Source organism: Doryrhamphus excisus, linkage group LG7 (assembly GCF_037039965.1).
Source record: "Doryrhamphus excisus strain RoL-2023G ecotype Guam linkage group LG7, RoL_Dexc_Guam_v1.1, whole genome shotgun sequence".
NCBI lineage: Eukaryota > Metazoa > Chordata > Actinopteri > Syngnathiformes > Syngnathidae > Doryrhamphus > Doryrhamphus excisus.
The window spans coordinates 18,494,730-18,518,328 of record NC_136363.1 but is presented as its reverse complement, the minus strand read 5'-3'; the positions used below and the strand labels follow the sequence as shown (position 1 = coordinate 18,518,328).

At 40.4% G+C, this 23,599-nt stretch overlaps 3 protein-coding genes across 16 annotated transcripts in view; all 3 read left to right on the top strand.

Moving 5' to 3' along the window:
• The first annotated feature begins 410 nt into the window (after positions 1-410).
• anxa13 (annexin A13) lies at positions 411-6,483 on the top strand. Of its 3 annotated transcripts, none has more exons than XM_058060627.2 (12): positions 411-1,003; positions 1,813-1,974; positions 2,845-2,920; positions 2,993-3,087; positions 3,160-3,327; positions 3,399-3,432; positions 4,232-4,311; positions 4,403-4,471; positions 4,534-4,635; positions 4,694-4,769; positions 4,838-4,950; positions 5,823-6,483. In XM_058060627.2, the coding sequence occupies exons 2-12, from the start codon at positions 1,960-1,962 to the stop codon at positions 5,940-5,942; spliced, it is 948 nt and encodes a 315-aa protein (XP_057916610.2). In that variant the 5' UTR covers positions 411-1,003; positions 1,813-1,959; the 3' UTR covers positions 5,943-6,483. The 3 variants fall into 3 exon arrangements, with proteins under 3 accessions (XP_057916610.2, XP_078648436.1, XP_057916608.2); XM_078792310.1 differs by having other exon boundaries at positions 412-1,003; positions 1,874-1,974; positions 3,157-3,327; XM_058060625.2 differs by having other exon boundaries at positions 412-1,003; positions 3,157-3,327.
• Positions 6,484-6,492: 9 nt separating this feature from the next.
• LOC131109063 (uncharacterized) lies at positions 6,493-9,690 on the top strand. Of its 2 annotated transcripts, XM_058060623.2 has the most exons (5): positions 6,493-7,254; positions 7,926-8,139; positions 8,214-8,417; positions 8,479-8,685; positions 8,974-9,688. In XM_058060623.2, the coding sequence occupies exons 2-5, from the start codon at positions 7,929-7,931 to the stop codon at positions 9,351-9,353; spliced, it is 1,002 nt and encodes a 333-aa protein (XP_057916606.1). In that variant the 5' UTR covers positions 6,493-7,254; positions 7,926-7,928; the 3' UTR covers positions 9,354-9,688. The 2 variants fall into 2 exon arrangements, with proteins under 2 accessions (XP_057916606.1, XP_057916607.1); XM_058060624.2 differs by having other exon boundaries at positions 6,493-8,139; positions 8,974-9,690.
• Positions 9,691-10,092: 402 nt separating this feature from the next.
• Positions 10,093-23,599, top strand: part of myo3a (myosin IIIA) — a 45,159-nt gene continuing 31,652 nt past the window's right edge. For 3 of the 11 annotated variants that reach the window (XM_078792299.1, XM_078792298.1, XM_078792297.1), the window contains exons 1-3: positions 17,949-18,458; positions 20,202-20,385; positions 20,456-20,590. In XM_078792299.1, coding sequence (XP_078648425.1) covers positions 18,457-18,458; positions 20,202-20,385; positions 20,456-20,590 — 321 coding nt within the window. In that variant the 5' untranslated portion in view covers positions 17,949-18,456. Of the gene's footprint in view, positions 10,178-10,915; positions 11,072-11,805; positions 12,266-15,357; positions 16,118-17,860; positions 17,913-17,947; positions 18,459-20,201; positions 20,386-20,455; positions 20,591-23,599 lie in introns of those variants that run through there. The other 8 variants (XM_078792296.1, XM_058060603.2, XM_078792294.1 and 5 more) reach the window with 7 other exon arrangements.

Genomic DNA, 23,599 nt, shown 5'->3' with positions numbered 1-23,599 from the left:
TTTGGTGTGTGTGTGTGTGCCGTTGACTCACAAAGACGAGGGTCGCCTGGTGGGAGGGTTCGAACGCTGCTGTTTTATAAGCAGGAAAAGTGTGTCAGCCAACAGACGCAAAAGTGACGAAAACATGCACGAATTTGACCTTTGACCCCACTACCTTGCACCAAAGTCTTTAGCTGTGTTTGGTAATAATAAAGTGCATTTTAACACTGGGATTGGGCAATTTTAAAAACATTTTGTTTTATAATTTATATTTATATAATGTATAATATTCTTATATAATTATATATAATTCTTATATATTGTTCTTATAAATTATAAATATTTATATATGAATTATATATATATATATAATGTTTATTTAATATGCCCATTTGTAATGATGTGTGGGAATTTAAAGACTCTTGCACTAACAAAAAGGGCTGTGCATGTGTGTGTGTGTGTGTGTGTGTGTGTGTGTGTGTGTAGAGGACAAGCAGGCACTCATCTGCACTTTGTTTCGAGTGTACACCGTGTGTAATATTTGACTCATCATCACTATTGTCACCACATACACACGCAAACATACTGTATATATACAGTACCAACATAGCACAAAGCCCAAGGCCAGAACACCAGTGAGTCACACTGTTGAAGTGTTCCTTCAGTAAAAAAAAAATGTCTTTGACGTCATCAACCTTCATCAGCCAATTATAGCAACATGCTAACTGTTTTCTTTGCCTGCAGGTAGCTGCTGGATGGAGGCAAGGTGCAGCAAAAGTCAGATAATTCAAACACTATTAAGTCACTTTATGATTCATTGTGTGCGAGGGCGGTCCAATACATGAGCTGTCATGTTTTGTCAGATTGTTATGGGCATGCCTACAATGCAAGCTCACATTATTATTGCTCATCCTTATGTGTTGTATCTTATTGGTTAGGGTTCAAGTTCCATCCATCCATCCATTTTCTATGCCGCTTATCCTCATTAGGGTCAACGTTGTTGTCAACGCTAATGCATCATACTGTGAGTAATATTTTGACCCTCATTTTAAACAATTGTGTGATAAATATATTACATCACTATAGCGCCATCTTTTGTATTAAGGTCGATTGAGGCCAATATATTTACATTTATGTTTATATTTTTTATTATTAGATCATTGCAGTACAACAAATATATGAGGCAAACAGCAGCTAAACATGGCACGCCCTCTCGTGGGTATATCTAGGCACTCTCACTGCATTTTGTCTTATGGCCACCAGAGGGCGACGTCACTTCAATGACATTTTAGTTGCAATGTGATGTTTACGTGTTTTAACAAATTTTTAAACTAAAAAAGCATTACTAGAGCGTAAGTGGAGTCATTAAAATGAACAGTATCGCTGAATAATGATATATTTTATAACAAGGTTGTATTGATTATTTAATTAGATGTGATTAAAGCAAAAAGTCAGTTTAAAATGCTAGACAAAGGGCTTGATTTAATCAAGTAAACAAATCACATGACTGAAAAACATCGCTAACCACTACAAGCGTACTAAAACTATTTACTCCTTGTATATATAATATTTTGACCATGTAATGCAGTTGAAATAACATTTAAGTCAACTACATTCGATTTTTTCAGTATATATTCCCATAGCGAATAAAGTGCAGTTAATGTGTTTGGCCATTAGTCGGCAGTGTTCCTGCATGCCTCTCTTTTTTCTCATATGTGTCTCAATTATCCTCACATTTATATGATTATTGTTTATATGAGTATCAAAATATACTCATTAAATGAACAACACAACATTTTTAACGGGTAATAGATTTCGTGTAAAAATTGACAGGGTCTAATGTGGGGAGTGCGACGTAGCGGTCCGTGATGACGTCACACGCTCCCTTCCACAGATACTGGACCGGACGACAAAAAACTATCCCGGAGAAAGCCAACCCCCCAGTATCAGCACCACTAGCCGGATTCAAGAGGTCCAGTCATGGGAAACTGCCAGGTCGGTGTGGGTTCTGTTGTCTAAGCTTTTGACACCTTCAAGTCCCGATCCAAATATGCTAGCTTAATTCTTACTTGATTAGCTAATGTCGCAGTTTTCGAGTACGTGTATTTTGATACGTTTTCTGGTTGCGTAACATGACGTAATTTCACGCTACTTTTCACTTGTTGTAGTTCGCGTCACTGTTTTGTAAATTAGGTTCCACAATAACGTAGGACGGTGGTGGGGGGTGTACCGTGGGGAGGAGGCCACTCCCCTGCGGAATTCATCGCAGCTCCGTTACATGGGGGAGGGGTCGTGTTGCATTCACTGTCTTGTAATGGAAGATATAGTAAAACTCCATTGATGTTTCAAAAGTCTTGGAAAAAAAGTGATTTAATTGCCAAAACTGTAAAGGTTTCAGCATAAACCTGGGATTGAGTGGTGGGCTTCCTGAGCCCTCCCATCTTCACAAGTGTCCACTTTTCCACTACACTGGTGTTTGTTTAAAACTAAAGAGGGGCCTTGAATTCTTTCCCTGGAGCTTTGCTGGCCCTGCATGCCTGTCACGAATGAGCCTGCTGCATTCACGGTCATGGAATTGAATTAAAGTCACGCCCCCTATGGGTTGTATACTAAATCCTTTGAAAGACATGTTAGCATACAATGCAGAGCGTCTTCATTAGAAAAATAGGTGATAGTTGGACTGTATGTATAATGTAGCAACTGCACTTCAATTGTATAGGATGTGTTTGATTCCTATTCCGATGGATATGAGTGCTTTGGCGAGCTGTCCACTGCACCACTGTGTAAAGGCTTAAAAACACACATGAGCCGTAAACAATGCAAAGAAATGATAATAATCAAAATGTTTGTCCTTTTCGCCTGTAGCCCACCATTGTGCCCTACGAGGATTTCGACGTCCTCGCCGACATCAAGGCCATCCGCAAAGCCTGCAAAGGACTGGGTGAGTTGGAGGAAGTCCGCTTCGGAATCACCACCGCAAGTAGAATGAGGATAACATTTGTATGCTTTACAGGAACCGACGAGCAGGCCATCATCGACATCCTGGCCAACCGCAGCTCCGATCAACGTCAGGAAATCAAACAAGCGTATTATGACAAATATGACGACGTGAGTGTGCCGCACATATCATATATTGAGAGTCTCCATTTGCATCATTGAGGGTTTATATGTCGCTAGGAGCTGGTCGATGTCCTGAAGAGCGAGCTGTCGGGTAACTTTGAGAAGGCCATTCTGGCCATGCTGGACCCGCCCGTCGTTTATGCCGTCAAGGAGCTAAGGAGGGCCATGAAGGGGGCGGGCACGGACGAGGACGTGCTGGTGGAGATCCTCTGCACCGCCACCAACGCGGTCTGTCACACACACACATTGACACCTAGTCTCGAACTTGTCTTTATTCTTATTTGGGTGTTTTTTCTCAGGATGTCGCCATGTTTAAGGAATGCTACTTTCAAGGTACTAATTTACCGTTCCTTGTTCGTTGATTTAATAGCTGACTTATTTGCTGACCTTAAACACACACAAAACATTCCATCACACTTTAACCTTCCACTAATTTTCTTGAGGTAATAATATCTTTAATAATGATTTGGAGTGCATGAAAAAGTGCAAAGAAAAACATAGCTATCCTTACATAGCTCAACCAAAGAAACACACACACCTTTCACAGCAACAGCTCAGTGGCAACACTCTAAAGCGCATGCAGAGGTAGATAAAGCTGCTGGATACTTGACTAATCATAACAGCGTTTTGTGGACCGCATGGTTGCTACATATTAACATGTGTACTCTATTGCACAACACAGATAGAACCAATGTTGTCACAGCAGTAAGGAGCAGACTGCTACAATTGAGGAATTGAATTGAGGCTTTAATTGTAGCATTTACAGTAGTAATACTACAAGGGAATTGGTATTTTGTCACATGATTACATCACTTCTTGTTTTATTTATGCTAAAATAATAAGGGGAACCCCCCCAAAAAAAAACAAATATAGTAAAATAATAAGGGAGAAAAAAAAACAACCCCCCGCCCCAAAAAAACAACAAAAAAAAACTTAATCTATATTAGGAAAGCAGGAAGTGAACAACTACAACAGTTACTGATTGTAAAAGTACCAGATGGAGGGGTAGGATTTAATAAGCTTTGCTTCTTCCTACTCCTTTTGGACATGTGGAACTGTGAACTGATTATGTGATGCATTCAATTGTAATCTGATGCATGTTCAAATGAAATAAAACCATTATCATTTTCAGTGCACGAGCGTGACCTGGAAGCAGACATCGAGGGCGACACTAGCGGCGACGTCCGAAACTTGCTCATGGCTCTTCTGCAGGTGCGCTACACATCCTTTACTCCAGCTATTAGACTTATGTTTTTGTTAGCGCGCATGCTAATGCATTTAGTGTTTGCTGTTGGTATCACAGGGCAACAGGGATGAAAGCTACGAGGTGGACGAGGCTCTGGCGGAGGAGGACGCCACCTGTCTCTTTGAGGTACCTAGTGTCTTCTTCGTGTAGTTGTTGGCCTCACTGTAAGTTATATGTATGCTATTCAGGCTGGCGAGGGCCGATTCGGGACCGACGAGTCCACCTTCAGCTACATCCTGGCCTCCAGGAACTACCTGCAACTCCAGGCTACGTTCAAGGTGTACGAGCAGGTGAGTTCTAATGTTAAAGATCCGTGTCCACTTCCTGACTTCTTTTAAATCCACGCAGTTGTCTGGCACCGAAATTCTGGACGCCATCGAGAGCGAGACTTCAGGCACCTTAAAGAGATGCTACGTCGCTCTCGGTGGGTTTAATGAACAGGTTGAGAAATGATGTCACCTCACCGAACATCCTTCTTTTCGACGCTGACAGTGAGAGTCGCCAAGAACCCGCAGCTGTACTTTGCCAGACGTCTTCACGACGCCATGAAGGGGGCGGGGACTGATGAAGACACGCTCATTCGCATCATCGTGGTCCGCTCTGAGGTAATACTGCCTCTATCAAGGTAAAAAGTATTGTATATTGTGTAAACCATTATATAATAATCATTATAATAATATGAAGTAATTATATATAAATGTACAAATATATTTTTATTTAATGTTTGGAATGATAGAAAGTATTTTGGAAATTATTTAATATTTATAATGAAAATATTTTTATTATATATTTTAATTATTATTTTTGTAATTATTTTTAATGTAATATATACAAGTATATATTTATATATTTATACATTTTCATAAAAGATATTATAATATGACATAGTTAAATGGTAAAAGTTAACTTATTAATTAATATTCTAATATGAATTACCATAATGTGCATAATAATAATAATAATAATACAATCATTGGAATATTATTTTAAATTAATTAAATAAAAGTTTGTGTTTTTTATGTCATAATATTTTAATTTTATTAAAATATTTCTAATAATACCCACATTGGAAGCTATTTTTATTCTATAACAAATCATAAAGATTGCAATGCTAATAATAATAAATAATATTTATAATACAATTATTGGAATATTATTTTAAATTAATTAAATAAAAGTTTGTATTTTTTATGTCATAATATTCTAATTTTATTATAATATTTATAATAACACCCACATTGGAAGCTATTTTTATTCTATAACAAATCATAAATATTGCAATGGTAAAAATAATAAGAATCATAACAGTAGTAGTAATAATATAGCAAAAATAATGATAATAATAATTGATTATTATGATGAAAATCCTTCAAATTTTTGCCAGTTTGCCTTTCTAATGTCTACAGGTAAGTTGATACTACTATGTGTTGCGTTTATGTGTTGCGTTTATGTCAGCTATTTTTGCCTTTATCAACAGTATGACCTGGAGACCATCAAAGACCTCTACCTGGAGAAGTACGACGTGTCCCTGAAGGACGCGCTGAAGGGCGAGTGCAGCGGCGACTTCAAGCGCCTCCTGTTGGCCATCTGCCACTGAGGACGCTTCGCCGCCGCACACCAACATGTGATGTTAGGTTACTGTGTTGTGTTCTTTTTTTTTTTTTAAACCTCTGACCCCGACACTGAAAATCTGTAGCTACTAACCAACTGATCCCACGTCAGTTTTTTAATCATTTTAGGGAGCTGGGTGGTGAGTTTAAGGACTGTGATTTTACTGTAAGGGAGTTTAAAGGCATGGACGTATGAGAGAGTTGGATGCAGCACAATAACAATCGCAGACAACTCCCGACGATTGCCAGTGTGACAAAGGTCAAAGGTCAGTTCTTTCACTGTGTTGACTTCTGTCCGTCATCTGGAGGCCAGTGTCTTGCCTCCATTTTCCATCCATGACCTTACTACTGCAACATACGCTGATCTACTGATGTGTTCGTATTATTCGACTACTTGTGTCTCCGCTGTTGTTGATTATAAACAATAATCACTCCTTGTGGCTTGAAGGAGCTCAAATGTTGCCGGACATCCCAGTTTATCCAGTTTTTATCAATTTTAACCAGTTTATTAAGCCTAAAAGACCTGAAGGCACTGCCACTTAAGCAGCAAAATAACCTAATACTATAATATAATATGATATAATCAAATGCTGCTTTTTAAAAAAATGAATACTTGAATTAAAAACTGGACAAACTGGAGATTTACACAACATTGGGCCAGTCACATGGTTCGCGTACGCAAAGTAAATTGAACATAATTTCTGTGTATTGATTTACATAATTTTTTTTTTTTTTCCTGTCCGATAATACACGTAGAAACACTTGACAAACACAACTACACCTCACTTTATATTATATTTTTATATCCTATGACTAACAGCTAGAGTATTAAATTAATGTTATTAATAGTATATGAATAATATAGGCCAGCTCATTGTGTAACATTTGAACATGTATGTGTCCGTGGCAGCTGCGGTGTGTTCAAATACAACTCGTGCAATCATGTGATGATCGTATCAACACTAACATCAGCTTAAGAGTTAAAATATTGTATGCCTTGATATAGCTAAGTAAATGTAGCATTAAATAAAGTTATCTCACGTATATTTCCCCCCTTTTTTCCCTTGTGATTCCCTTAAAAGCTCCGTTTACATATTGGAAAGTACGATTTTCCTTATCAAACCTGAAGGCAACATCCCATTCGATTATCACGCTCGCTCTCTTGCTCCGAGGCCCCGCCTACTCCGGCATGCCTATGTGAGTCTCATTTTCTTGTTGTGTATATTAGTGGAAAAAACCGTGACATTCCACCCTGATTGACACGCTCAAACATCGTGACCAGCTTTTCATCTCTTCAAGGTAGGTCGAGGTGCGTGTTTTTCGTCGTTTCGAGGCTTCTTTTGTGTCGTCTTTGCCGGCAATTAACGGCACCAGTGGTCATTAGCATCCATTTTGGTGCATGAAAGCTAACGTTAATTACAGACACCGCAGTAAGATGGTGGACGCTTTGTTTACCAGCAAGCACTGTTTAATACATATTCGTGGAAGTGTAAAATACATTATTTCGACCGTAAACGATGGTCTGTCGCTGGATTATTATTAATAGATTAAATCCATCATGGTCTCCATGGTAACATGAAGGTGGGGGTAGACAGCCCCACTTCCTGTTTCAGAATCACATATTTATGCTCAACGTAGACCCTTTAATGCACCACTAGGGTTAGTCTACATTAAGTACGAACAGTGTGTGACGTAATGACTTGTATAAACATGAATAATTTAACAAATTAAAGGTAGAATTAGTCGTTTAATCGAGGATAAGCGGTAGAAAACGAACGAATGAATAGTCAATTGTGTCTTGCAATACTGCTTTAGTCCTCTAGAGGGAGCCAGTAGCTTCCTAATGCATACAAGAGTAATTGTAATTCCATCAAATGTTTTTTGTAATATTTAGAATTGTATTAATGAATTTAGCCATGATGCATACACTAATAACTTTATTTTTACTTACATTATGTTTATGAATTCAGGAGATGTCGTCCTTGTGGCAGCAGGAGGTGTCAGGTTATTCTCCCTGCGTGGAGATCGATTCAAGTTGTGCGAGAAGGAGCAATGACAGGCTCGGCTCGCCGTCCTGGCTGAAGCAGGAGCACGATGACGTCCGTATCATCAAGTGGGAGAGCTTCCAAGCTGCGACCTCAGCAGATGTGGTTCAAGACAACACGCCCAGCAGCGCCATGTCAAGTGAATGCTTATGTCCCTTACATTGTACACCGCTACGGAACCGGTATGTTCTAATCATCTTCTTGTCCAACCAGCTTCTTCACACCTTGAGAGCTTGCCTCCGAAGGTCCTGCTGACTATGACCAGGTTGCAGTGCATGCTGGAGAGTAAACAAGAACGCATCGCCGCCCTGGAGCGCCAGGTGGAAGATCTAATGCAGGATCGCAAGTTCCTACGGAGTCAAATTGAGAACCTGACAAGAAGTCGCTCCTTTGCATCACCTGGTCCCGCCACAGAAGGTCAGCTGAGTTCGGGTGTCACATTCACCATTGCTGGTCTAATTCTAGTCATTCTCTACAGTGTCCAAGGCCAACAAAGGAGCTCACCCAGAGGCTAAATCTCGAAAAAGAGACAGAGCGTCCTCAAATTCTTCTGCCAGCGGCGATAGCGGGTCTGAAGCATCGGACTCATCCGTCATGTCTGCAGCTTCCAGTGAGCTCAGAAGAAAGAAGCACCATAAGGAGAAGAAGAGGTCCAAGAAAGGCAAAGACTACTGCAGAAAGAGAGGTAAGAAGACCTCCGCCAAGGATCAAATGTAGCATTGTAGCACATGTAGCATTCTAAAAATAAAAAAAATAAAAATAAAAAATTAAATAAAATAAAAATTAAAAAATAAACATTAAATAAAATAATAAAAAATAAAAATTAAATAATTTTCAAAATAATTTTCAAAATAATTTTGAAAATAATAATAAAAAAAAAAAAAAAGCATATGTAGCATTCTTCAATTGGTACCATTACAAATGAACTAACATACCACCATTAATGACATTTCCTGTGGTATTCCCCCTCCAGCCACCGGGGTGCAGTACGTCATCCATCGCTACAAGCAGGTGCTCTCCGCTTTCATCAAAAAGAAGAGCATGAGCGAAGCCTTTCGCCACCTCTGCATCGACCGCAACACCATCGCCAACACGGCTTCCATCGCCGAGCTCCACCTGGCCGGCAAGGACGTGGCGCCGCTGGTGGGCACGTTTCGCCCCGGCGAGGAAACATTGGTGAGCTACGCTCAAAGGTGCACGCTGGCCATCGACAGCGACGCCGAACTCTCGCGCAGGATCGACCACATGAAAGCCAACGGTCAGCTGCTGCCCATCTCGGGGAAAAGGTCCAGGTTGTTGCATTCTCACCTCCCACCACTTGGGGGAGTCACAGAAAGCATTTTGATAGGGTGATACTATTTAGTCATCATAATTGCATTATATACCTCAAAGTACTGCTATTTAATACCCGCGCATTTCACTTTGTTTTCCGATATTGAAGCCCGGTGTAGTACGTGACATGGCCAGCAGATGGCGGTGCATACATAACACAATGCTGCTGTTTGGCCCTATGGCCAAGATGGTGGATTTCATGTTGTTTCTTTGTCTGTATTAGTAGCTGTTTTTTTCTTTACAAACTATATAAATGAAACTTATTAATAAAAGACGTTAATTTGAGGTTTTCTATCTGGTGGAGGGCGCTTGGGTGATAATTCTTTATTAATAACTTCCCTGCTGTTTGTTGTTTTTTTTTTGTTTGTTTTTTTTACACAGATTCAACTTACACCCCCCCCCCACACACACAGCTATTTGAACAAGCCCACGCACCCCAATAACCACCCCCACCCTCATTTGACGTGAACCCATTCCGTCATGTCTCATCTCATTCTCCATCTCAACAGCATCAGTCGTGATGGTGGGCGGCGAGGATGCCTGGCCAGAGGGGACAGGTGCATGCTGGTCCTAAGAAGAGGGTGTGGGGGCTGAAATGCATGAGAAGACGCAACCGTGCTTTTTTTTTTCTTCTTCTTCTTCTTTTTAGGTGATACACTTCACCTTGTATGGAAGCGACAGGAAGCTGGACTCATAACTGATCTGAGGCCAGCTGCCATTTTGTGACTGCAGGTGTTGGGACACACAGTCCAGACTCCCTCTTCCTCCTTGGCAAAAAGAGCATCTGGACCCCCTCCACAGACACATTGGAGTCCAATCAGGCCTTTGGGTGGTGCAAGCATAGGGTTAGTGGTTATCTTGTTACATAAAAGATTAGTAGGCTTGTCATGGTGCAACACAGCTCCGACTTGAACTGTTGGTTTTTTCTTAATACTTTGAAAAATCCCATACAGTCTTTAGATTATATATGCATGAAATACCTCATGCAACAGTTACTTAGTAGCACATTGGCTCATTCCTCCATTTTATTAGCGCAAGCAGTTATTCTTTATAAAAAAATACTTGAACGGCACACAGCGCCTCTTCACCTTAGCATTGACCTTGTCTGCAGAGAGCTTAAAAATAACCCCCTCCCCGCCCCAAAAGTGGGTCACCTCTGTACAAAAGCATCAAGTGGTGCATTGTGGGTATTTTTTTTTAAACCCCCCTCTGGTAGAATTGCGGTGCCGTGTGCGCTATTCTCACTGCTTTCTCATTTCAGTTGGACAGCAAGGAGCCTTTGTGCTATATATCGTTATGAACCGCCCTTGGACCATGCATCCGCTACCCGTCTAGGCGTGGAGGTGTTGTCGTCAGCGGAGGAATAAATCAAAGCGGGGAAATAATCCTCATTAAACAGACTTATCTTGGTAATTATAACACAGGAGAGAGTGGCGATGCTAATCTGAGAGCAGCAAGTCCGGAGGTGGCGCTTACGCTCCATCTGGCTGACACTGATAACAACTTATCATAGGATAGTGGGGTGTGTGTGTGGGGGGGGGGGGGGTACCTGCTGGGTAACCACGGTGAAAAGGAAAATGGCGTGTGGGGCCGTAATGTATTCCAGGGGAAACCAGCAAACATGATTAAAAAAAATTGAAGCCTCCTTTGGTAAAATTGTGGCGATAAAGCCAGTGAAGGTGTGTGGGGAGGCCTGGAAAAACAAGATGGCGGCTTGACTGATGAGGCTGTAAATATGGGTGAGTGCATCTCTATTGTAGCGTGAGGCAAAACATGCACCTCAGGATTAAACCAGACTTGTTTTAGCCCCCAGCCTGGTGGTGAAAAAGAGGGTGGGGGGGGGGGGGGTCACATTGTGTATTGTTTTTGACACAAGCTTCCAAAATAAAACATCCCTTACATTAGACTCGCCCCTCCCTTGTGCACCATTTTGGGACACAAAGGAGGTGAGTAAGTGTGGAACATGTCTGACGTATAGACCAAGCATGAACGCTACTGGTTCCTTATGTAGTGACGCCAGTACACAGTCATTCCAATATTTTATATATATATATATATGTTTATATAAAAAGTTCTAAAAATATAGGTATGTGACTAGCACATTTATTTATTTATTCATTATGTAGCATAGCTTACAATCTTCATGTGATTATAAACACTCTCCCTTTACAAAAATAAGCATTATTCATTTAACTATGTTTAATATTCAAGATAGTCTTCTAATATTTTGAGTAACTATAATGGTATATATAAATATAACTTATAAACATTAATTCATACATCTAGCTTGATTAGCATGCTGTATTAATTAACTGCTAATTCATTGTCATCCATTTCCTGTTTTGTTGTGTCATCCTCGCCTCACGTGTTATTCTACTTCCGGGGTTTTGACTTTCCCTCCTTTTTTTGGCGTCAACAATACACCTGAACCCTGTAAGTCATTATTAATGGAGTTCGTTTATCACCGTGTTTGTTGGAGTATGTGACTGTAGCACATTTATTTTTTTATTTAATATTATGTAGACTAGCTTACAATTTTCATGTGGTTATAAACATTCTCCCTTTACAAAAATAAGAATTATTCATTTAACAATATGTGTAATATTCAAGATAGTAATATAATATTTTGAGTACCTATAATGGTATATACTTCATAAACATTAATTCATACATCTAGCTTGATTAGCGTACTGTATTAATTAACGACTGTTGCTGATTCATTGTCATCCATTTCCGGTTTTGTTGCGTCATCCTTGCCTCAAGTGTTACTTTACTTCCGGGGTTTTGACTTTCCCTCCTTTTTTTGGTGTCAACAATACACCTGAACCCTGTAAGTCATTATTAATGGAGTTCGTTTATCACCGTGTTTGTTGGAGTTAATAAAACAACCCTTATTTTCGTATTTATTTGCTGAACTACACAGCCACGAATTTGTAAGTATTCAGTTCAATTGTCCTGTCTACTTTTAAACCACTTTAAACAGTTTGGCTTTGTAGCATTGTGTTGTGATCTTTGAGTGTTTAACACCCTTTGTGTAACACGATAAGCCTGATTGTCCTTCCTCCATATCCAACAAGAGGGATTGTGTCAGATTAGAAGGAAACTAGAAGGATTTCTCTGCCTGTGACCCACATTATGCTAAATGTTAATTAATTGCAAAGGGGAAATATTTTTATAATTAATTTTATAAATGGTTGGCGAACTTGCCGCCATTGAGACGAAGGATACGGTGGTGGGTTCAAGGTGTTATACCCTGTCAGGAATATTCGGCGTCGACTGTAGTTTGTTTGTGTTTTGTTTGTGAGAGTGGACTCAGTTTAGAGTAATTGGTAATTCCGGGTGCTCTACTTCCGCGTCCTCCTCCTACTTTCCGCATTTGTGTTATTCTGACACGAACACGTCAACAGCAGTCCCATGTCCAACAGCAAATAACGTCTCTTCCTCATTGTCACGAGACAAACAGCGAGATGCATTCATGGACTTTTCGACAACCACAACGTCTTTATTGTGTGTGTATGTGTGGTTCTAAATAAATTATAATAATATATATAATAATAATATTCTTATCACTCACTTTGGAACTGAAAGCCCATTTTAAAATAAATTTTAATTGTTTTTTTTCAGTTTCATCTGTGTAAGGTACACCTTGAGTGCCTGAGAAGGTCCAGCTAACAGGTATACAGTGATTAAATAACAATGAAAAGATATTTATTGCACTTTCTAGAGCAGGGGTGTCCAAAGTACGTCTTAGGAGCTACTCCAACGTTTTACACATTGGAGAAATAAAATCGAACCAAAGACAAACAAACAATGTGAAAAATAGAGCAAGACGTCACAATAACAAAATAAGCAAAAAGCGTAAAGTGTTTAAGTGGCCCCCCGCACACCCCTATTCTGTTCCACATGTATAGTCAAGCTGTTAAAGGATGCCTTGAGCATGCAATGGTAGCCAAAAATGCATTCTCAAGCCCACAAAGCTCGCCAAAATGGCATTTCATGGATGTATTTATCTCCAATATTACCCTAATGATCCTTTCATTGGCGGCACCATCCCATCGTCATTCAAGAGGCTGGTGATGGGCTTCATCCCACAGCTGGGAGTGGAGTCACGGCCCGCTGCCTCCACACAATAGCGAGGCCAGACGTGGACTCCATTCGTTCACGCCGCATGACCTCGACTACAATGGGCCCCCCTGCCATCAGTGGCCTTGCAGCTACATGGCAAAAATCAGCGTGGCGGAGTGTAGGGTCGACATTGCGGGTGTCCTGTTTTTAATGTGATGCTGGATAATATTGATTCAGCATTCACACAAAAGAGCAAGCTGCAAATCGATTCTTTTATCAATCGGTCAATCAAGCCTCCTCATGAATGGCTGCAGTGACTTAAAGAGACCTTGTCCTGCTGAGCCGCTCACAGAAATACTTTTTAATTTTTTTTTGCATAGGAAATAATAGTGTTGATAAATGTAGTGGCAGTCATAGAAGATGAGCAGTATGTAGGTTACCTGTCAGGGAAATTAAGCCTGTTAGCGGATTATCTGAGGCGTCACACGTTTTAGCCCAGAGGTGTCTCATCTGATATTTCATACCTTCCACTGGCGCTTTTTCTGCTTTTGTGTAATTTCTTGCATTAATATAGAACAGCAGGGGGAAGGTAGGGGGCTTGAAATATATAAAAATATATACCTACACTACACAGCGATGTAAATATAAGATATGCCTTTATTCGTCCCTCAGTGGGTTTACATCGACAGAGCATCCTTTGTATGTGTATATTTATTTTAACAGAGACATAAAAAGAATGTAAAAAAAAAAACAGAAATCATTCATTTATTTTCACCAGCGGGTGCTGGAGCCTATCCCAGCTGTCTTCGGGCAAGAGGCGGGGTACACCCTGGACTGGTCGCCAGCCAATCACAGGGCACATGTAAACAAACAACCATTCACACTCACATTCATACCTATGGACAATTTGGAGTCGACAATTAACCTAGCATGTTTTTGGAATGTGGGAGGAAACATTCCTTAACATTCATTAAACATTCAGACCGTTTTAGTGTAGTAAATACATCTTGCATCTCATACTTTTGATGATGTGTATCTTTATTTGAGGAGCCCAGAGAGGGGCTAACGTCATTGCAGCACCCCAATGAATGTGTTGCTCAGATGCAATACAGTATGGGAAAACTTTTAAGGAGTTGTTTTTTTTGTTTTATATTCATGTTGGTACATGTTTGTATATTTGAGTGTGAAGTTGCTGTATGATGACTTTAGTGACTTATATTGTTATATTATATACAATATTTTTATACACTATACTGTTATACACAATCACAGGGCACATATAGACAAACAACCATTCACACTCACATTCATACCTATGGACAAGTTGGAGTCGCTAATTAACCTAGCATGTTTTTAGAATGTGGGAGAAAACCCACGCATTCACAGGGAGAACATGCAAACTCCACACAGAGGGTGGGATTGAACCCTTGTCTCCTAGCTGTGAGGTCTGCGTGCTAACCACTCGTCCACTGTGCAGCCAAACAATAATCAATGAATTAGTATTTGTGTTTAAGAGCACATCTTTAGCCCTATATTAGTCTTATTCTATAACATTTATCCTCAGTAGGGTTGCTGGTATGCTGGAACCTATCCCAGCTTCTTCTTCGGGGGTATATCCTGGACCGGTTTAAACAACAGTTTTGTTTTGGAATGAAAAGCAGATATGGTTAAAATATTCCACACAGTCACCACTGGTGTAGGTCACTAAAGGTCACCTGGTGGTGGTGCTCCACTACTCAGATGGCTCTAAAGGGATGCCAGGGAGCAGATGTTGAGATATTTCAGTGTGGACTGGCTGAGTGATGGACGCTATTTCCATCAGGAGTGTTCAATTAGCATAATGAGGTGGGAAAGAGTGTCAACTTTCACACAACCGGATCTAAAAATACCAGGAAAGGTCCTATTATGATCAAAGGTGCTATGTTATTATTGCTCATGTTATTATTATTGTTGTGTACAGGGACGGGGGTGCGACTGTTGGACTGCTTGGACCCCTGCCCACCCCAATCACACGGCTGTTAGGACCATCAGAGTGCGGCTCCTGGGAGTCATCTGTGAGGCGATGGAGCAGGAAATGAGCTTGCCTGGCGGAGGTCGTGCTTGACGAGGCCTCGCCGGCGGCCATTCACTATGGAAGGGGGAGGAGCCGTGCAGTCTCACTCTCTGTGTTTTACTTTTTTTAAGAGGCAGTACTATGAGAAACAAAACAGTAGCATTTTTCAAAATATCATAATGTTGAAATAGTTGGCGGGGAAACACATCAGAAATGGAAATAAGTGTAATTTTCTAAGAATAAAGTGAAAATATTAAGATAAAAAGTTGGAATAAACTCATCATGGGCAAAGATAATTTAATTGTAGTACTACAGTGTATAGTACATTTAGTAGCACCTACATCGGATACATGCAGTAGTTTTGTGCTTGGAAGGATTATCTAAACGTGTGTGACCTCTGCTTCTGTAACAGGAGACGGCTGCGTGAGGTCACGGCCTGCTGCTCCTCCTGACTTCCTTCCCCCTCACCGCCACCATCGCCGCCGCCTCTTCTCACCTGTCTAAAAGTTCGGATGCCATCGGATTTCCTTTTTAAAAAATGATAGCAGTGACTCAAACTGCTGTGCTGTGCCCTGTGGTGCTCCTCTGTCTTCCTGTGCAAGGTGCAACGCCGGAGGGTGGGTCATCCGGTGTGCTCATCTCGTCCATGTAAATGCACGTCTTAAGTGTAAGTTTGATTCCTTGTCGATTTGAATGATGCAAATGCGACGCCTTGTGTGCAAAGCCGCTGCTTCAGCCTTTCTTTGCAGCTTCTTTCACCAGTCGTCAGAGGTAAGCGTATTCGTTTTCTGTTGCTTACACGCTCCTCCAAAACCAGAATTATATTTTCGAAAATCTGTAGAGATGTGATTATTGCTGTAGTTGTATCATATTGAATATATTGCTCATACTAACACAATTAAAATCTGACTTAAAATATTCAGATATGAAAGAAACCACTTAATTTACATCAGTTAATCCTACCCTGTAATTATTGATCTTTCTTTCAAGAAAATACATAAAAAATGGGCAGGTGTGATATCGTGCTTAATCATGATTAATTATAAACCTGTGATTAATCTAAAAAAAATTTTTTACTCCTTGTCAGTGCTACTTTTAACATATTTCATGAATAGTAAATTAAGTTGTGTTTTCGAATATACAGAAAAAAAAACAGCGATCCGAAAAACTTGTAACGTAGAGGATATTCAACTTTCTTGAGTTTTATTTCACACTTCAACTACTACTACTTCTGTTTTAGCTCCTTTTAATGCAAAAAATGTATCAAAGTTAATCCTACCATGTCATTATTGATCTTTCTTTCAAGAAAATACATAAAAAATGGGCATTTGTGATATGGTGATTTATCACGATTAATTATAAACCTGTGATTAATCTAAATTAATTATTATTTTAGAAAAAACTCCTTATCAGTGCTACTTTTAACATATTTCATGTGTAGTGACTTAAGTTGTGTTTTCGAATATACAGAAAAAAAACCCTGCGATCCGAAAAACTTGTATCGTAGAGGATATTCAACTTTGTTGAGTTTTATTTCACACTTCAACTACTACTACTACTTCTATGTTTTAGCTCCTTTTTAATGCCAAAAAATGTATCAAAGTTAATCCTACCATGTCATTATTGATATTTCTTTCAAGAAAATACATAAAAAATGGGCACGTGTGATAAGGTGATTAATCATGATTAATTATGAACCTGTGATTAATCTAAATTAATTATTATTTTAGAAAAAACTCCTTATCAGTGTTACTTTTAACATATTTCATGAGTAGTGACTTAAGTTGTGTTTTCGAATATACAGGAAAAAAAAACCTGCGATCCGAAAAACTTGTATCGTAGAGGATATTCAACTTTGTTGAGTTTTATTTCACACTTCAACTACTACTACTACTTCTATGTTTTAGCTCCTTTTTATGCAAAAAAATGTATCAAAGTTAATCCTACCATGTCATTATTGATATTTCTTTCAAGAAAATACATAAAAAATGGGCATGTGTGATATGGTGATTAATCACAATTAATTATAAACCTGTGATTAATCTAAATTAATTATTATTTTAGAAAAAACTCCTTATCAGTGCTACTTTTAATATATTTCATGAATTGTGAATTAAGTTGTGTTTTCGAATATGCAGAAAAAAGAAAAAAAAAAACGCGGTCCGAAAACTTGTATCGTAGAGGAGTTTTATTTCACACTTGAACAATTTCCACGAGTTTGTCTGGTTGTCAGGTCATCCCTCAATTGTGGTATACAGCCTGCGGTGGAAAAAGTTGAGTTCATCAGAGAAATCCTTTGGATGTAATTTAGTATTAGACACTTTATATAAAGTACATCCTGTCGCTGCTAAGTGGATTCCCCCCTGGTGATACGTGCTGCTCATTATTTGTGCACTTGTTCTGTACGTAGGCCGGGTGCACGCCACATAGCGACTACTAACCGAAAGTGACGGCCAGACTAGGTGAGATAACAATACACACACACACACACACAAATCCTTTGGAATAGTGGAGGTGTCCTTCGGTTTCATGTGTCTCACAGAAGCTGTCGCATGCACACGACAATGATACATAATTGAACATGCGCCTGCACCAAAAGGTGTCTAATTGCTGGCCGATCAGATTCTCTGCTAAGTAAAAATTATGTCATTCTCACTGTGTCTTGCTCCGCCTCCTAAATTCCAGCAGGATGCCAAATTTGCGGGCCTTACTCGAAAGTCAACACGCTCATCAAATAGTTTATTTAGTATAAAACGTTGCTAAAACCTGCGCTACAGTGAGCCTCCCTAACCAGCTTTCCCATGGGAATGAATGGCCGTCTATATGAGGAAAGGCTCATGCTGCAACAGTGGCTAATTCCCGCTAATCCCAGCCGCGGCTCCTTTTTTTTTTTTTTTTTCTTTTCCCAATGGTGGCCTTGGGAGTCAGTTTAACTCACACTCCCGGACGGGCCGTCAAATCAGGAATGGACTCGCTGTTTGTCGGAAAGGTCCTATGTAGAGAACAATGTAAGTGCTACTCTTCATTTTATGGCTTTGTAGCTGAGTTGAGGACTTAGATGCAGCTTTAGGTGTCCTTGATTTTGAATTTCCTCACTTATGTCTGTGATAAAGTCACAAGAGCCAGCAAATGAGCAGCAATCAATGAGCCTGAATGCATCATGGAGATCCGATCTGCATGTCCTATTCCATCTCCTAAGCATTGGCTGCTCGTTTTAATGACATTGACCTCATCAGTGTCCCAGAGTAGAGTGTAGAATTTGATGTTTGCACTCTTGTGCGTTTTAGAATGATAACATAAAAACATGGAATTGTGTCACCCCCATAACCTCCTACGCCAACCCCCAACTGTGCCGCTGCTTGGGGATTATCCCGCTATTCACAGCCGATGTGCTTCCAGGTTAATTCCCAAACTCACCAGCATGAGAACATGCAAGGACAACTTTACTATTCATTTGCTCTTGTTAGCTTGTATCAACGTGGTTGGTTAAGAACACTGACATGCAGTCAGGGGTGGCATGAAAATAATAGTACAGTACAATACAGGGCAAGAATGTCTCTTAGCTTAAATGAGTGGAGCTAAGCCTGCAGCCTGAATGCACTCCCCTCAGTTGAATGGCGATTTCTGTTTGTTAACTCGTTGCCAATGTAATGCTTGCAAAAACATTTATTATACAACATGACCTTCTGCAGACCGTGCAATGCCTTTTTTATGTGCCATCATAATTGTTGCCAGTCGGACTATAAAATACAGAAAAATGTTAAATGCCGTAGAAGGGCTGTGCTGAGTGGTGAGGGGACCTGATCAATTCCACTTTCAGCCATCTCTGAGTTTGCATGTTCTCCTCGTGCATGCGTGGGTTTCCTCCCACTTTCCAAAAACATGCTAGGTTAATTGGCGACTCCAAATTGTCCATAGGTATGAATGTGAGTGTGAATGGTTGTTTGTCTATATATGCCCTGTGATTGTATATAACAGTTTAGTGTATAAAATATTTTATATAACAGTCACTAAAGTCATCATACAGCAACTTCACACTCAAATATACGAACATGTACCAATATGAATATAAAAAAAACCCAACTCCTTAAAAGTTTTCCCATACTGTATTGCATCTGAGCAACACATTCATTGGGGTGCTGCAATGACGTTAGCCCCTCTCTGGGCTCCTCAAATAAAGACACACATCATCAAAAGTATAAGATGCAGATCTATTTACTACACTAAAACGGTTTGAAGGTTTAATGAATGTTAAGGAATGTTTCCTCCCACATTCCAAAAACATGCTAGGTTAATTAGCGACTCCAAATTGTCCATAGGTATGAATGTGAGTGTGAATGGTTGTTTGTCTATATGTGCCCTGTGATTGGCTGGCCACCAGTCCAGGGTCTACCCCGCCTCTTGCATGAAGACAGCTGGGATAGGCTCCAGCACCCCGTGCGAACCTTGTGAGGATAAGCAGTAGAAAATGAATGAATGAATATGAGTGGTTAGCATGTTGGCGACATAGTCACAAGATTGGGAAGACCTGGGTTCGATTCTCCTAGAGAAGGATAGCACTTCTCCTCACTTGGGTCATAGTTAGTGGCCTAGTATGTATGCATGTACTTCATATACAGATGAAATACGTATAAGTCCACAAATATTTGTACATGTCTATATGAATTTGAATTTTAAATAAATTTTTGCCTCACCAGCCATGAACAGCACAACACGTCAATGATTAAGAATACTTTTACGTTTTTCCGCAGGAGAACGCTCCTCAAAATGTTTCCACAGTCTGGGAAATCAATAGTCTTTGACAACTTTCCCGATCCCACCGACACCTGGGAGATCATCGAGACGATCGGGAAGGGGACCTACGGAAAAGTCTACAAGGTGCTCAACAAAGTGGACGGAAGTAAAGCAGCAGTGAAGATACTGGATCCTATTCACGTGAGTGTGACGTGGCAAATATTGGACCAAAAAAAAAAAAGTCCTTTTCAACTTTATTGTTCTTTTGCAGGATATTGACGAAGAGATCGAGGCCGAGTACAACATCCTTAAGGCCCTCTCGGACCACTCCAATGTGGTCAAGTTCTACGGGATGTATTACAAGAAGGATGTCAAATGTGGCGATCAGTTGTGGCTCGTGCTGGAGGTAAGAATCTTCCGTTTTAGATTTTAGAGCAGGGGTCTCAAACTCGCGGCCCGTGGGCCAAATGCGCCCGCAAGACGCTAGTTTGAGGCCCCCGCCTTGATAACAAAGTTTAATGTTGAAATGACAGCTTAAAGCTGTGTGCACACCGGACACAATTAACATGATTTTGCCCCGCCCACACTGTTACCCTACCCTGTTTTGCTGTGGATTAGCAATGACGCTAAAGGCTTGTGACGCTAGGGTACAAATAAATGCAGGAAATGATTTGGAATAAAACTGAAAATACATGTCAAGATAAAGCATCTCATCAAACATGTTGTTAAAGTTATGACGCTGCTACCATATGGAACTGAGTACGATGCTAACTTGCTAATTGGGTAAAATTATGAAGTTTCACTAATGTTCATGTTAAAGGTTAAATAATTTCTCTATATGTGGTTTCTTATGTTTTTATTATTATTTTACTTATTTATTACTGATTGATTGATTTTTTTTCTTTATTCTTAATTTGTTTATTTATTTTTTTATCTTATTTTGTGTATAGAAAAATAAAAATTAAGATATTTGAGAACAGTGGAACAGTTTTATCAGATATTTTGGTGTGGAAAACCGGAACCAAAGTACTGAAAAAGTGTCGGGTATAGCAGAAGCAAAAGCATTGAAGATAGTTTTTTTTTTTTTATTGATTTTTTTTTCCCATTTTTTAATAAATGCGTTTTGGGTTTTTTTTGAAAACCTGATGCGGCCCGGCTTCACCCAGAACCTAGCTCCGGTGGCCCCCAGGTAAATTGGGTTTGAGACCCCTGTTTTAGAGCATGCTAGTTCGTGGTGACCTTTATCAAGATTTGCGCCAAAATCTAATCTAAATCTAAAAGTTTATGTTGTGCATATTAATTACATTTATGACCATAGCGATACCATTATGTCTTACACCAAGTTGCTCATGTTACTGAATGAGAAGGTGTCCCCCGGTATAGTCAAAAGCCCAGTTACCCATGTGACCCATGGCCTCGGGGTCACACAGCCTGCGCCCTCGGTTGACATTCCTTGATGGCGTGCAGACAAAGCGTGCACGCGTGCAAGATTAAAGGTCCGATTGTTCTTTGCTCCACGTCTGGCCAACAGTGGTTAAATCTGGCTGCAGATTATGTAACTGTAAACCAGGCATGGGGTGTGTGTGTGTGTGTGTGCAAAGTTTACCTGCAGGCCACCTGGGGGATTTGTTTTCAAGCCAGTTGGCATCATGGGTGTGTTTGGGAAGGGGAAAGGCGGGCAGCTCGTGTGTCACCGGGCTCCCTGCTGAGAGGAGCAGAGTGAGGATTTCTGCGTCCAAGACCTGTCGCGGCCAATTAGATGATACACCTCCCAGATTAGAAGCCCCCGCATGGCCCGCTTTCTGCTCCAGAACACGTAAACTTCCAACACAATGTGTCAACCGGCCCACCTCATGTTTGCCGTTTATGTAAAAGTTCAAGGTGGGGAGGGGGTGAGAAGAGACTTACCTCCTGCCCCCCGCCCCACACGCATGTCTTCATCTCTCATATTTCATCTCCTGCTGTGGCGCCGGTGAAATGTCAAACCTGTAATGGAGGTCAACCTCAGAGCAGAGACGTGTTTGTTGGGCTGGATGTTGCTTTTATTTGCCTTCTTCGTGGTTTGTGTGTGTGTGTGTGTGTGTGTGTGTGTGTGTGTGTGTGTGTTGACGTTGTGATAAATAAACCTGCAGACATCTGGTGAGAATGATTGATGGAGCACGTCTGCAAACATGAAGTTACATTTGCGTTCGCATCGCTTGAATTTCAATTAAAGTAGCATATTTAGTGTAGCATATTCAGGCAGGGGTGCCCAAACTTTTTCTAGCAAGGGCTCCATCGAGAAATATTAATTAATTCATTTTTGACCGTTTGTCCTCACAAGGGTCGCGGGGGTTGCTGGAGCCTATCTCAGCTGTCTTTGGGCGAGAGGCGAGGTACACCCTGGACTGTTCGCCAGCCAATCACAGGGCACATATAGACAAACAACCATTCACACTCACATTCATACCTATGGACAATTTGGAGTCGACAATTAACTTAGCATGTTTTTGGAATGTGGGAGGAAACATTCCTTAACATTCATTAAACTTTCAGACCGTTTTAGTGTAGTAAATACACCGGAGAAAACCCACGCATGCATTGGGGAGAATATGCAAACTCCACAGAGAGATGGCCGAGGGTGGAATCGAACTCTGGTCTCCTAGCTATGTATTTTTATTTAATGTTGTATTGATTAATTTTTTCACATGGTGCCAGTATTAAACGTTCAGACCGTTTTAGTGTAGTAAATAGATCTGCATCTTCTACTTTTGATGACGTGTGTCTTTATTTGAGGAGCCCAGAGAGGGGCTAACGTCATTGCAGCACCCCATTGAATGTGTTGCTCAGATGCAATACAGTATGGGAAAACTTGAGTTGTTTTTTTTTAAGTATTCGTATTGTACATGTTTGTATATTTGGGTGTGAAGTTGCTGTATGATGACCGTAGTGACTGTTATATTGTTATATACAATATTTTTATACACTATACTGTTATATACAATCACAGGACACATACGTATAGACAAACAAGCATTCACACTCACATTCATACCTATGGACAATTTGGAGTCGCCAATTAACCTAGCATGTTTTTGGAATGTGGGAGGAAACCGGAGTACCCTTTCTCGTCTTCTCTAGAGTTCATCAATGACCTTCCGACACACTCCATCTCGAAAAACCTTAGCATATTTTGCTTTAAAGGTGGTAGAAAGGTACACACGCGTGTGTGTTTGCATGGCTTCCCTACTTCATTTGCATACTCATTGCCAAACTTTCCCTTGCAAAAGTTTGCAGTGTAAGTCTGCTGGTCTAATCCTGTGGCAGAAATGACTAGCAAGTGGCTGAGGCAGTGGTCCAAAGTACATGCACATGGGCTTTAGTGATGATGATGAGGAAGCAGCAAGGTGGTCGCTCTCCATGGATACTGCCCCTC